Raw genomic sequence first — 14,726 nt, forward strand, 5'->3', positions numbered from 1 at the left:
AAAGTCATATTATGCCCGTGCATCATGCAGGATTAGCAGCATCAAAGGGAGGGAATAGGGGTAGCATTAATAAAGGGAAGGAATGTTAATAGTATGTAGTTGGAGTGACTAAACAACCACGTAAAAAAATTAAGTATAAACTACATAGTATCATCATGTTTAGTCACTGCAGCTACATACTATTAACATTCCTTCCCTTTCCCTCCCTTTGATGCTGCTAATCCTGCATAATGCACGGGCATAATATGACTTTGAAACCCCCCCGCCCACCTCCTACGCATTTCACAAGTAGTACTAATCACATACCTGCATTTCCCATAAATATGCTAAATTCCAACCCAGCTTAAATATACGCTCCAAGCGTGGTGGTGTTTCATTCAGACGCTGTCTCCCCGACAGACCTGGTTTTCACCTGAAGACGGCTGCTTGCATTGTGGCCGAAACGTCGTGAGAATTATTTTATTATGTTTTATTTTTATTATTTTATTACTTCCCTTCTACGTGACTTTACCGAAAGAACTAAGAAGATGAATCCCTGCAGTCACGAAAGCTTTAAATCGAAATATATTTGATCGTGAAAGATCACAATCTTACATGAGAGGCCAATTTCTTTAAATTACTGCTGTTGACGTCCCACAAAGGTTTAGCAACCCTGCCGGACTGATGGGCCAGGTCTCACCCCAAACCAGGATTTGAACTTGTAACCGTCACATTGTGAGTAAAGTAATATAACCACACCAGTTACTCAAATGGACATTAATTAGCAGGCTTGTAGCAAATGATTTGATTTGAACGTATCCTTACACTCATGATACAGTAATCGAATTGGGTTTGTACGAATCAGTTGTTAACCATTCAGATGCGTTATAAGCGATTGATTCACAAAAAACCGTCACAGCCACTCGAGGTTATACATGCTACACAGGGTAAGAGATGCTGCCGTGATATCACAGGCAGGGGTCCCCAGTCCGACTTCCGAGTACAGCATTTGTCTCAACTGCTGTGCTTGGAGATTGAACTGGGAAAGTTTCTTGAGTCATAATGAACCACTTCGTTGAGCTGTCATTGGTGGCCAGGTTGCTTCTGAAAAAGAAGCTAATAACTCAGTGGACTTTACCTGGTAAAGAATTGTTTACATTTCCTATACGTTGCACTCCTATTGTGTTTTTGTATCGTTTGTCGTAACTTTCTAACCTGCCCATACTGGACATCTGTGAAAAAGAGCTTCATGGCTTATCGGATTCCTCCAGTCTAAATAAAGATTCTGATTCTGAAATCCCTCCTCTGTCCACCCAGCAGGAGAGATGGGCTCTGCACATTTAGTCCATCGGCCGGTCCTGTGTGTTGGGGTAAACTCTTGTGTACTCCCATGTCTTCCAAGGTATCTGGCCAGCATGGTAGAGTAGGCCACATACCCTCGCTAGAGGCCCTTCAGTCGAGGCCCTTCTGCCAGCAGTGGTACAAACAGGTAATTATAGAGCGGCATCTTTAGCATTTACCTTTATACAAGAGTGAATAAAAATATATAATAGCCCTCTCCATGAACTCTACCTGACTGTAAAACGTACGTCCTAACTATTATATATATCTTCATTCATGCTCATTTAAACGGTGGCAGCGTGCTCGTATTGTAATGAATAGAAAGGTCAATAGTTCAAATTGCCATCAGAATCGGAACTATATCTCTTGTACAAATAACCAATTTAGTGCATTAAAAAACCCACAATAAATCATAGGATTACATACGCAAATATTTAACTCAGCTGTGTAAATATCAATGTCACAGAAGCATCATCGTATGCGTTACTGACTTAATATCCATTGGTGCGCATCTCTCGTGTACATGTAAAAAATTTCAACTTGTAGGCAAAGCGTGATACAGAACCCACACACCGTAAAATGAGTCCATCAGTTCTGGAATGAAAGAGCCCATGTCCCATTACACGTAAATTTCCCTCCAGGGTATAGATATTGTGAAGTAAACATTGCACAGAAAGTAAACACATTCAATGTGAATGTATGTTAACAACTGAATAATGATGTACTCTTTAGTTCTTTCGGTAAAGTCACGTAGGTATATAAAATAACTACGTCACTTTACCAAAAGAACCAACGAGTATGGATTCCTGCAGTCACGAAAGCTTCAAATCAAGATTGAATAATGACGTTTTCAGTTCATAAATATCCATGGTATAAGCCACCTCGAGGCTTATACCAGTAAGTGCCTGCATGTTGTGGTAGTATATATATCGAGCAAATTGTATTCTTAATGGGCAGATGTTATACGACTCCATAATATTACATTTTCGTGGACCTAGGCATTCACAAATTAAAATTCTCCTCGGGTGGAGCACTGCTTACTGTTGTGGTACAATCCTGGTCACCTGGGTTAAATTCCCAACTGAACACCAGCCTCCCCTAAGTCAATGAGCCTTAAATGAGTGCCTAGTACAATTTGGTAAACATCAGCACGAGGTAAAAAAAAAACTTGGACGTGTCCTAATCCAAGAACAAATATGTATTATTGTTTGGCAATGAAACACCTCGGATTCAATTAACGGTGAACGAGCTGATTGTGCAATTACGCCACTCTTCATACTGTGATTATGGCCCTAACCCCTGTATTATCTAAGGGTAACCAGGACATCTTTATGTCAGCAAATGGGAGAAGTTTGTATTTTGTGTTGCGTGTGTATCTGTAATATGAGGATATATCCAGCTCACTGACATATCACAACTCGTCATGGTGATTGGCTCTGCCGGTCCTGGTTTACAGCCAATGGGGGGAAGCCTAGGGGCATGGCCCTGACGTGATGGAAAGGTGACAGCTATAAGGATTGGTTCTGCTGGCTTTGGCCACAGCCAATGAGGAGATGAGTCAGGGGCGTGGTCCCAGGAGCTGATGAGGGAGCCTGGAAGATTCCATGCAGGCTAACGAGGATTGGCGGAAACGTACCACGTGACCCGGGTATTAAATAGGGGTGGAGACGAACGACACGTGGTCAGAACGGGAACGAACAGAGGAAGGGGGCCACGCGGGAGCGGGGCTCCGAGTTGCCACATGGCAGTGCATCTCTCTCTCTATATCTGTCCCTCTCATGCTGCCTATCAGCAGCGTGAAGTAAACTGTAATATAAGTTGAATAAAAGACGGATTCCAGAAGTCGCCTCAACGAGATTGATTACATATCCATCTAGAGTTCCTCGAGCGAGATGCAATACATGTTAATTATGATCACGCTACACAGAATGCTTCAACCAATTTACCTTATTTAGCTGTCATTAGTAAACCAAATAGTTGTCATACACTTGCCATTGTGGTACAATTATACATTCCTTTGGTGAAAATTTGAATCAACATAATACAACCGCTGTTGATTCCCACGTGACACAATTGTTAATTTATCAGCCTCGGAAGGATGATGGACTGCATCAGTCCCAGACGAGACTTTAACCTAGTCATAGAGACGTTGCACCTCCACCATAGCCGAAGGATGGTGAAGAAATACGGAGTATTGCCAATGAGTCGAAACGCGTGGGATAACTTTAACGTTGAAATATGCGGCAGAACAAGAACTGTTTACGTGAACTACGTAAAAGAGCATACAATCAGTATTTCAATGAAATAGACTCGTCCAACATGTGCATTTGCAATTATTTGGGCTTGGAGGCTCGCAGTTCTAGAATGCTGATGTTGAAGCATGTCGTAAAATATGGCACAAAGTCGCAAGTTGCTGTGTTCAACATGTGAAAATTATTTCACGATAAGCGTTGGACTCTCTCTTTGCCAAGAAACCACGTGTCACAATAGGCTCTCATCTAATCTAAATGAGGTGTTTAAATTGTTTGATAAATTATAGACTATCAAAATCATTCAACATGGCAATCTCTGAAGTCGGGAAACAATGGGGCGCATCAGACCATATTCTTAAAATTTCGCCGCGTGCCTTGGAAACCAAAATGCAGCAAACAAGGCCATGATATTAATATCCTGCTTGTGTTTAAGTCAATATTTACTTTCCAATGGACAGACCTGCTCATGCCATAAGAGTGGCTCAGGGCCACCAATGGACATGAGCACCATCCAAGAACATTTTACAAACTTGATTTGAAGCTTTCGTGACTGCAGGAATTACCCTTTGGTTTTTTCGGTAAAGTCACGTAGAAAAAAATATATATTATTTAATTTATTTTCTTTCCACGGGACTTTACCGAACAAAACCAAAGAGTAAAAATTTTACACTTTTAATTTTGACTTTTTACAAAGAGAGTATACTCTAAGACTGATTGTTGAATGTACATACTGATGATGCAACGTGACATGATGATATGATCAATTATTTTGTCTAGGAATACCTTGGCTAAGAGGTTATTCACCTTTTCAAACACATGGTGAATGGACTGCTTATGCTTTCTGAAGCACTATGATCGTTGTGGGTGATATTTTCTTTTTAGGTTGAGAAATGATACATTGGCCTATTCTTGCGAGTCTTATTAACAATGCAGCCCTGTAATTTATTGTTCACGCTACTAGAGAGAAATAGGGTATTTGGCCTCCTCTTCCACACTGGCGAGATATCCTTAAAGAGGTGAGATTACCTGCATTTTACCCGACCACACCTTACCTACCCATTAATTCGAGGGGTACCTATATATAGTTAAATTGACAGATGCAGGAAGATTTAACAAACGTACCCAATGTTTTAACTGCCATGCCAGAAGATTCAACTGGTGACCTCTGGATTGCAAGTCCAATGTGATAACCATTACACTATGGCAGCATCCCAGTGTTCTTTGTGGAAGGATGCTGTATGTTAATAATTAAAATGTGGAGGAATGATGTGGAATAATGCATGTATGTTGAACTTCTTTTGCACCGTACATAACCAACCATGCTAATTGGAGGTGCGGTGGAAGAACAACAAGCTAAACAGAAAAAAGCACTTACAGCTTTTCCAGGCTTGCGTATCTTCGAAACACGAATGCCGGAAGAGTTCGGAGTCTGTTTTTCTGCAAAGAACTGTAAAACACAACAAATTACTCTCATTACAGTGACAAGAATCAAGTAAAACATGCAAATACATTCAATTAGACATTCAGCAGAAAGCCAGTGCAAATGTGGGCTTTGTATACAATTCCCAAAGAGGCAATGTTGTTCAACAACATTATTTAAAATGTGACTGTTTAGACTGTAGCTATGCACTTTTAAATCTAGATTGAAAAACTAATTTCTTTAGAACTGCTTTTTGTGTTAAGTTTGTTGAACTTCCCCCTGCACCTCCGATTAGCACAGTTGGCGAAGTACGGTGCAAAAGAAGTTCAACATGCATACATACAATTTATAAACAATTGCAATTCCACTATCAAAACAATCCACATAATATGTTAGCGACCAAAACACAGCTTTGCTTATTATCATAATAGTTATACTTTCTGGGCCGTAATAATTTGTAAATATGATAAGCCAAAATCTATCATGTCAAATATTATTGAACTCTTCTGACATTTAAAATTGTCATGGCTTAGCCTTCCCGCAACACGCTTTGATAAATGCTACAAATTGTTTGGGCAATTGTAATCGAACCCAGGTGCCATCATTCTTAGCACCCTCTCTTCATTGTTTAACTGACTTTTGTCATCTGCTTAGTAATTTCCAAGTTTAAAAATAGTTTTTGTAAGTATGATATCAATGGATGAAGGTCTCTTCACATTTCGTCACAGATTTGAGTTATTGCTGCCATTAAGAAAGCTTTTCTCCCTACCTCTATGAGGTTGGCAGAGGCAGACAGCAGTGAGCATTGGTGACTGTCCTGTACTGATGATTCTTAATAAGGACAAATCCAGTCTATAGTTGTTTCCCTGCCTGCCTGTTGATTGGTCACATTTGCGCAATGTATTGATGTGACCGACCAACAATGCAGTTCTTCAGGAACTGCGTAATATTTACGGCTAAGGAATCCTTTTGTACAGACACACACTGCACCTTTTTGTGTGTTGTCGAATCAGTGCATATGGTACAACCCAAAAACACCCCGCAGAGCTATGCAGAGCACCTGCACAAATGCTATTTGAAGTCTCCAACTGTTTCCAACAAAGATGAGTGCCACTCCATAACTTGTTTGAGCAAGGCGACAACTTTACCCCGAGTTTTAACTTACTTTAGTATGTATTTATTTAAAAATCGAATAATTTGATTAGGTCTCTGGATTGAGCTTCAAGGCTTGGGATTAAGGAATGCCGATGTTGACACTTGCCATGTCAAATTATAGTAAGTCACAGGTGCATAGGGTAAATATTTTTTTTTGAAAGAGAAAACTACTAATATTAAGTTCACCAAAAAATTTCACATAATGCTGTATAGGCTTACACAGAAGTCAAGTGAGACAGCTATAAAATAAGGTTAAGGAAATTGTGTTTTATGCAATTCTTAGCAGTGATGCTGAAATGCTTATATATTAGAGTTTGCGTATGAGACCTCATATTCTGCAGACCACTCAACATGCTTCATAGTTCCGTTGGAGTTTCACTCAACGCCATGACCATGCACTTACAGCAATGCATGTCACGGTTGTATTCATACAAAATGCATTACTGCTATTTACTGTCGATCAACATGTTACTATAATTACACGTTTGTGCAAAGGCAAGATAATATCACAACGGAGTAATTACACGTTCTGCTTGCCAAGCAGTTGCAGTTCTTGGAAAACGTTTCATAATATGCAGCTCTAAAGGTGACTTATTTTAAATACAGGGGGGGAAATTAAACCCCCAGCTTAGGAATATGATTTCAAGGCTGAATTTGCTTAACTAAATGCTTGAGATGCATTTCAAGGCTAGATTGCCACGTGCTGTGCATTTCAAGAACATATTTATTGCCGAGACGTAGGACAAAGCTGTTTACTGTTACCAGAGCAGGGTTAATCTTGTGATTATTTAGAATGGTAATTACCAATCATGGTGCACGTATGCAGTTGAATTAATGGAATACTTATTCAGCTCATCTTCCCAGTTTGTGATTATAGTTGTGTGTGTGTACACGCATTTCGACTCGGCCTCAAATGAGTACCCCGTGCGGTGTGTAAACATCTCCGCCAGGGAGACAAAGACGGCCGGGCGTGGTGCTGGCCAGCTACCCTCTCATGTGCCGTGCTGGCATTCATAGGTGGTCGCTAACAGCACTTGCCCCAAAAAAGTATGTTAAAGCTAAACGGGGGAACTTTGTCTTGCATGCACACACATATACACAACTGAGATGAATGGGGCATATAATTTAAATCAATACCAATTAATGTTATATGTTGATAAGCCACTGACAATCCATTTTAGATCATATCGATGAAACAAGGTTTGGGAAATAAGTGTTAGCACTGCAATGACGCGCATATTACAATATTTACCCATGATAACAATCAAACTCTGCGAAACAGTCCCATTAACATAATTGCTTAATATAGTACTCTCTGCCTAGCCCTAACCCCTGACCATACATCTTGGAAGAGGTGGGAGTCCCCACGCTTTAACTCAGGCACAACCTGCCCACCGACTAAACTAGCATAAACCACGCATACAGCTTGGGTTGACAGGAGGGGATTAAAAAAACGTGGCCATTTTAACTGCCGCGCTGGGAGATCAATACGACCTGTTGATCTCTGGAGTGCAACCCAATTGTGCTAAACGCTAAACGAGGGTGACACCTCTGTTGAGTGTCTACTCGCATGCTAAATCCCTGCATGTACATTAAACGTTTACATTTGGCAAGTTGCCTCATACAATGCAATGCCGCGTCATTGACCGTCACATATCTCCTCCCATGTCAATTAACTGCCCACAACCAGAGCAGTAATTGCACAAGGTGCAGCAGTAATTTTCTACGGATGTTCACCTATCTAACATTTTCACATATCCACCTATACCTCAGTGCCCAGTGAGTCAGATATGTGACACTGTATAATCAGTCCCCTTGGCTATTCTATTGGCATTGAGATTCTCGGTCGTGATCCGATTCACGCGTTGATTTTTGTATTTGGAATGATGTGAATGATAGCGCCTCTAGTGGCTGTAGGTCTCACGTGAACCCATTGCATAGAACACATTGACGATTCACTCGTTTTATTTTACCAGGTAAGGCCTACTGAGATATGTAGCTCTTTTTCCGAAGCAACCTAGCCACAAATGATAGGTCAACGAAGTGGCTTATCACGTGGACATGCATATCAGCCAAATACTCGAAACGCCAAATATATAGCAGAAGGGTCGGGATCAAACCCACGAGCTTCGGCATGCCAGGTGAGTGAGATAACATCTCGCCTCCGTGCTACAATTTATCTACTGCTGGATGAAAACTTCCCTAAGATGTTGCCATCTCTCACGGTCTCGTGATGTAACAATCCATGTAGAGCATGTGATCGAGCCGATTTCATTGCCCCTTCTCTGCGGTGGATACAATCTTCGGTGTGTTCCCTCCTTTGGATGCCCATGCTGTTGTGAGTCTCTACCACCTTCTGGTAACGTATACTGACCAAGCCCACAAGATATTTTATTTTTACAAAGTGATGTCTCTGTGATTTGCATTTTGTGTCGTGATCCAAACGCTTCTCTGTGCATCTCTGTAATTCCGAGAATGTTAATTAATACCGTGTAACAGTCTGGAAAAAAAAATCCAACTCCTTGCCAATTACGTATTCAAAAACAGGAAACGAGGAATGTTGGTATTAACCGCAAATACTGTCAATTTCAAACTATTGCATATTTTCTCTATTCCATGTGTTGTTTTTTGTTTGCAGTCTCTCAGTATAACATAAACACAGACATTGACAGAGAAAATAGAACAAATGCTGACAAGTGTGAAAAGAAGCACGGAGCGATCCCCGCTTGGCATAGAACGTTTATGAATTGAAGATCATTGATTATTTACGCACCCACGATGCATTTGGTCACCCGTGTGTTCTTCTCCACGGGAGCTCACCAATTAGAAGGCTTAAGTGAATTCACTCACAGGACAGTCTCGGAACAAGCAGAACCACTTCGTTGAGCTATCATTGGTGGTCAGGTCGTTTCTGCAAAAGCAGCTAATAGGTTAGTTGGGCTTTATCTGGAAAGATAAACAATAGTTTCGTTTTATTTGTATAATATATTCTTTCTAAGTGATTTGTTTACCTTTCCTATACTTTGCACTCCTGTCGTGTTTCTGTATTGTTTGTTGTTGTAACGTTCTGACCCCGTACCCCTACTGGACATTTGTGACAAAGCTTTACGGCTCATCGGATTCCTCAAAGTAACACATTCCTGCGGAGGGAGCTGGAAGGAACGTTGGGTTGCTCGGTTAATGGCCAGGGTCAACGGCGGCGTGGTGTATTCCGCAAATATGCCCGACTGTGAGGGCGGGCACAAGCCGGCGTGAGTAGGTTAAACGTTGAGTTTTATAAGGGCACCACGGGGTGACCAGCCCCTCCCCACCCAGCCCCACCCCTCCCACCCCCCACCCAGCCCCTCCCCACCCAGCCCCACCATCCCCACCCAGCCCGTGACACGCGCATCACAGGCTTGATAATCGATAATTGCATCGAATGACAGCTTTAACCGTGTGAGTTTATTCAGTCATAATATCTCTCCTGATGGAACAGCTGTTATTCCTTCTCTGTTTCATTTTCTTTTACTTGCTCGTTTATTTTATTAAAGGAGTTGTGAACCTCGAATATCTGGAAGTTTTTATTTTATTCAAGCACTTATCATTAATAGAGTGATACAAACATTACTGCCTTCGACATTTCCTTATAATTAATCGAATCAATGTAAAGATAAAATATAAAATATCTGCATGCCCAAATGAGTAATGATAACTAATAATTGAGTGCATTTAGTGGTCGTGTCATTCTTATGGTGTAAGACTATCACGAAGGCGCTACGTGTCACGTGACATCATTTGCAGTCGTTCCACAGGAGTGGGCACTGTTGCTTCGGTTGAATCCTAATTGAGTAATATGTGGGTTGCTCCATGACGCCGGCACACAATGCCCCACTCACGTCGAATGACGTCAGGGGATCTTTCACGTCCACTGTGAAGCGGATGGCGTGCATATTGTGGTTACTACACCACCGCAGTAATAACTAGGGCGGCCTGCCGGAATGGAACCGCGAACCTTTGCAGCACAGTGGTGAGCACGTTACCGCCTAGTTACGTCACCATGGATACTGGGCAATGGTCGTCTTCACTGGGCAGCCGTGGGCAAGTGGTGAAAATTCCGCATTCAATCGCGAGTTGGACACCGACTTGGCATTAAGTTCGCACCCTTCCGATTTCGAGTCGAGTTCCCTAACACAGAGGCACGTGGCTGGATATGCTTGCTTGCCACAGGGTGCTGCACGTACACTACGGCGATTTTAAGAGGCACAAGCTACTAAAATTTTTAACACCTCCTAGGACGGTAATAAGACAAGAATGAATAATCAGTCCCAGATGCACCTACACTGAGACCCCACCGCCATCACCGCCGCTAAACTCTTCTCTGTTGTGTCCTTTAAAAAAATGTTCCCTTGTGTGTTCCCAAATTTAACAGCCCCTAACTACATTTGGCACTGCATGAATTGCATACCAATTCTATAACCCAATGCAGCATTTTGTAAGGAAAGTAAGCATTAAAACGCACAAGTGTGCAGAGACTTGTAAACTTCTTACAGGCGTGGGCTTAACATTTTTATTTTCTGTGGTTAACAAATATGGAACATTAACCATAATGAGCACCGAGGCTATATACATTTTTTCCCCTTTCACTCTTTTCCTAGGAGCAAAGACAAATATTTTGCTACTTGCACAGTCAATGAATTACGTAAAAATTCTACAGAAAACTAATTAATGTCATGGTCCAATTTAGAAGTGAAAGATTCATGTTTACTTTTGAATGATAGAAATGTTGAAGTTAAAACGCGCGGCTCTGCGACAGCTTTGCTGAAGCCACTGCTGGCATGGGGGACTCAACCAGACAGAGGTCTCCAGAGTTCCTGTAGAGGCAATCGGTCAACTCTTTCGTGTTGACCAGATGTCTTGGAAGAGGCGGGAATACTCACACTTTACCCCCAATTACACGCAATCTGCTGATCGACTAACTGTGGTGCACCCATTGGATGGACTGCTGGCAGGACAGACGACTAACTGTGGTGCACCCATTGCATGGACTGCAGACAGGACAGATGACCCGTTGGATGGACTGCTGGGAGGACAGAGATGGGGCGGGGGGGGGGATTGAAGAAATGTGCCCATTGTTTCAACTGCCGCGCCGAGAGATCAAAACAGCGAACAGCCTATCATCTGTCCGGGGTCAATAAAGTGATCACCAATTTGTGGGAAGCCATGAGTGGTCATCTTGTGTGGATAGACTGGGCCCAGCCATGGGAATACGGTATATCAGGCACTAGTTTAGGTGCCACCACTAGAGATAAGCACTGCCCTGTGTTTCATTTAAACAGAGCAACACATTTACTTAGCTACGCCTCCAATGCCGTGCGTCCAATGCCGTCAATCATCGTGACTATTCGGTGACCATTGGGTTGTCGATCGAGTTCCACATCTAAACTACCGACAAAACGTCAAAAGTAAAGAATTACTCATCATAAACGTTTGTCGTTGAAGGCTCCATGTGATCAACGATAAGCAACGGCTCTGTACCAGTCGCAAGTAGCGGACTTTCATGTTATGATAGCTGAAAGTACTGGGTTTGAAGCATGACATGCATACGACTTTTTGAGCTTCGTCTTTGTATTTAATTAATTGTCCTCTCTGCATTTATAAACGCTCTTTGAAGTTAAATTGGTTTCTTTTGGAAACCATAGCCACGAAGGGATATTGTTTTTCATAGCCAGCCACCTGTTGGATGAAAGCAGTCAGTGGCCATCGCGATCCACCATCACAGCCTTACAATTTCAAAATTCACTTTACTTCTCATCATTCCACCTCCACGGTGGTCATCCTCTCGATAGTGTTTGTCATATATCTTATCTTAACATACTCTTTGGTTCTTTCGGTAAAGTCACGTAAATAGGTTTCGATCGCAACACAAGCGACCGTCATCAGGCGGAACCGATACAGCAGGAAAACTACTGATTTAGGAGAAAGATCTGCTAATAAGAGCTTATGAAGGGTTTTGGTGGGCTCAACCGCAGGAGTAAGTGGGCGGAGCATGAGACAATTAGCATGTCAATGGTACAGGATGCTGCAGCGTTGGCTGCCGTGCTGTGAGCCAGGGGGGAGGCAAGGAGGGAGGGAGGAGGGAGATGGGTAGCCAACGCTGTAACATCCTGTACCATTGACATAATTTTCTCACATTAGCATCACTAACCCAGCTTCTCTATACCTTCCATCTATTACCTATGCCCAACTCCCTCCTCCCTCTCTCCTTGTCTCCCCCTGTCTCACAGCTCGGCAGCCAACGCTGCAGCATCCTGTACCATTAACATGCTAATTTTCTCACGTTTGCACCACTAACCCAGCTTCGCTCTACCTTCCATCTATTACTTGTGCCTAACAATATGTCCTGATAAAAAAACAGCCCTTGGCTACTTGAGATACGTGGCCACTTCGTCATTGAGACCACCCCTTGACTACATAGGAATTTGCGATATTTACAGTGAGGGAAAAAAGTATGATCCCCTGCTGATTTTGTACGTTTGCCCACTGACAAAGAAATGATCAGTCTATAATTTTAATGGTAGGTTTATTTTAACAGTGAGAGACAGAATAACAACAACAAAATCCAGAAAAACGCATGTCCAAAATGTTATAATTTGATTTGCATTTTAATGAGGGAAATAAGCATATGACCCCCTCTGCAAAACATGACTTAGTACTTGGTAGCAAAACCCTTGTTGGCAATCACAGAGGTCAGACGTTTCTTGTAGTTGGCCACCAGGTTTGCACACATCTCAGGAGGGATTTTGTCCCACTCCTCTTTGCAGATCTTCTCCAAGTCATTCAGGTTTCGAGGCTGACGTTTGGCAACTCGAACCTTCAGCTCCCTCCACGGATTTTCTATGGGATTAAGGTTTGGAGACTGGCTAGGCCACTCCAGGACCTTAATGTGCTTCTTCTTGAGCCACTCCTTTGTTGCCTTGGCCGTGTGTTGGGTCATTGTCATGCTGGAATACCCATTCACGACCCATTTTCAATGCCCTGGCTGAGGGAAGGAGGTTCTCACCCAAGATTTGACGGTACATGGCCCCGTCCATCGTCCCTTTGATGCGGAGAAGTTATCCTGTCCCCTTAGCAGAAAAACACCCCCAAAGCATAATGTTTCCACCTCCATGTTTGACGGTGGGGATGGTGTTCTTGGGGTCATAAGCAGCATTCCTCCTCCTCCAAACACGGCGAGTTGAGTTGATGCCAAAGAGCTCCATTTCGGTCTCATCTGACCACAACACTTTCACCCAGTTCTCCTCTGAATCATTCAGATGTTCATTGGCAAACTTCAGACGGGCATGTATATGTGCTTTCTTGAGCAGGGGGACCTTGCGGGCGCTGCAGGATTGCAGTCCTTCACGGAGAGTGTGTTACCAACTGTTTTCTTGGTGACTATGGTCCCAGCTGCCTTGAGATCATTGACAAGATCCTCCCGTGTAGTTCTGGGATGATTCCTCACTGTTCTCATAATCATTGCAACTCTACGAGGTGAGATCTTGCATGGAGCCCCAGGCCGAGGGAGATTGACAGTTCTTGTGTTTCTTCCATTTGCGAATTATCGCACCAACTGTTGTCACCTTCTCACCAAGCTGCTTGGCGATGGTCTTGTAGCCCATTCCAGCCTTGTGTAGGTCTACAATCTTGTCTCTGACATCCTTGGAGAGCTCTTTGGTCTTGGACATTTGTGAACAAGTGTCTTTTATACAGGTGTAATGTGAGGACATATCCGGGTTGCTGATGGATTACACCTCGTTAAGATGATTGGCTCTGCCGATCCTGGCCCATAGCCAATGGGGAGAAGTCTAGGGGCGTGGCCCTGACGTAATGGGAAGGTGACATCTGTAAGTAGAGGATCGGTTCTGCTGGCTTTAGCCACAACCAATGGGGGGATGAGTCAGGGGCGTGGTCCTGGGAGCGTACGATGGATTCTAGAAGATTCCATAGAGGTTAACCAGGATTGGTGGAAAGGTACCACGTAACCCAGGTATTAAAAGGGGTGGAGACGAACAACACGTGGTCAGATCTGGAACAGACGGAGGGTGAGGCCACGCTGGAGCGGGGTCCAGGCTGCCACGTGGCCGCGCGTGTCTCTCTCTTTCTATTCCTCTCATGCTGTCTGTCAGCAGCAGTGAAGGAGTGTTGTAAAAGAAAGGCAAATAAAGACCAGATTCCAAAAGTTGCTTCCACGACCTTTATTACACAGGTAACAAGCTGAGATTAGGAGCACTCCCTTTAAGAGTGTGCTCCTAATGTCAGCTCGTTACCTGTATAAAAGACACCTGGGAGCCAGAAATCTTTCTGATTGAGAGGGGGTCACATACCTATTTCCCTCATTAAAATGCAAATCAATTTATAACATTTTTGGCATGTGTTTTTCTGGATTTTGTTGTTGTTATTCTATCTCTCACTGTTCAAATAAACCTACCATTAAAATTATAGACTGATCATTTCTTTGTCAGTGGGCAAACGTACACAATCAGCAGGGGATCAAATACTTTTTTCCCTCACTGTAGCCACGTTGTCATTTTGAGAGTACCCCTTTGCTATTTGGGATA

At 42.9% G+C, this 14,726-nt stretch overlaps 1 protein-coding gene across 2 annotated transcripts in view; it reads right to left on the reverse strand.

The window, feature by feature from the left end:
- LOC133342867 (relaxin receptor 1-like) overlaps positions 1-14,726 on the reverse strand; it is a 310,499-nt gene that overhangs the window by 137,409 nt on the left and 158,364 nt on the right. For both annotated transcript variants that reach the window (XM_061552222.1, XM_061552221.1), the window contains exon 5: positions 4,948-5,019. In XM_061552222.1, the coding sequence (XP_061408206.1) occupies positions 4,948-5,019 (72 nt within the window). The remainder of the gene's footprint in view (positions 1-4,947; positions 5,020-14,726) is intronic.

The sequence above is a fragment of the Lethenteron reissneri genome, chromosome 16 (assembly GCF_015708825.2).
Source record: "Lethenteron reissneri isolate LAM-NWPU_2019-01 chromosome 16, ASM1570882v1, whole genome shotgun sequence".
Lineage (NCBI taxonomy): Eukaryota > Metazoa > Chordata > Hyperoartia > Petromyzontiformes > Petromyzontidae > Lethenteron > Lethenteron reissneri.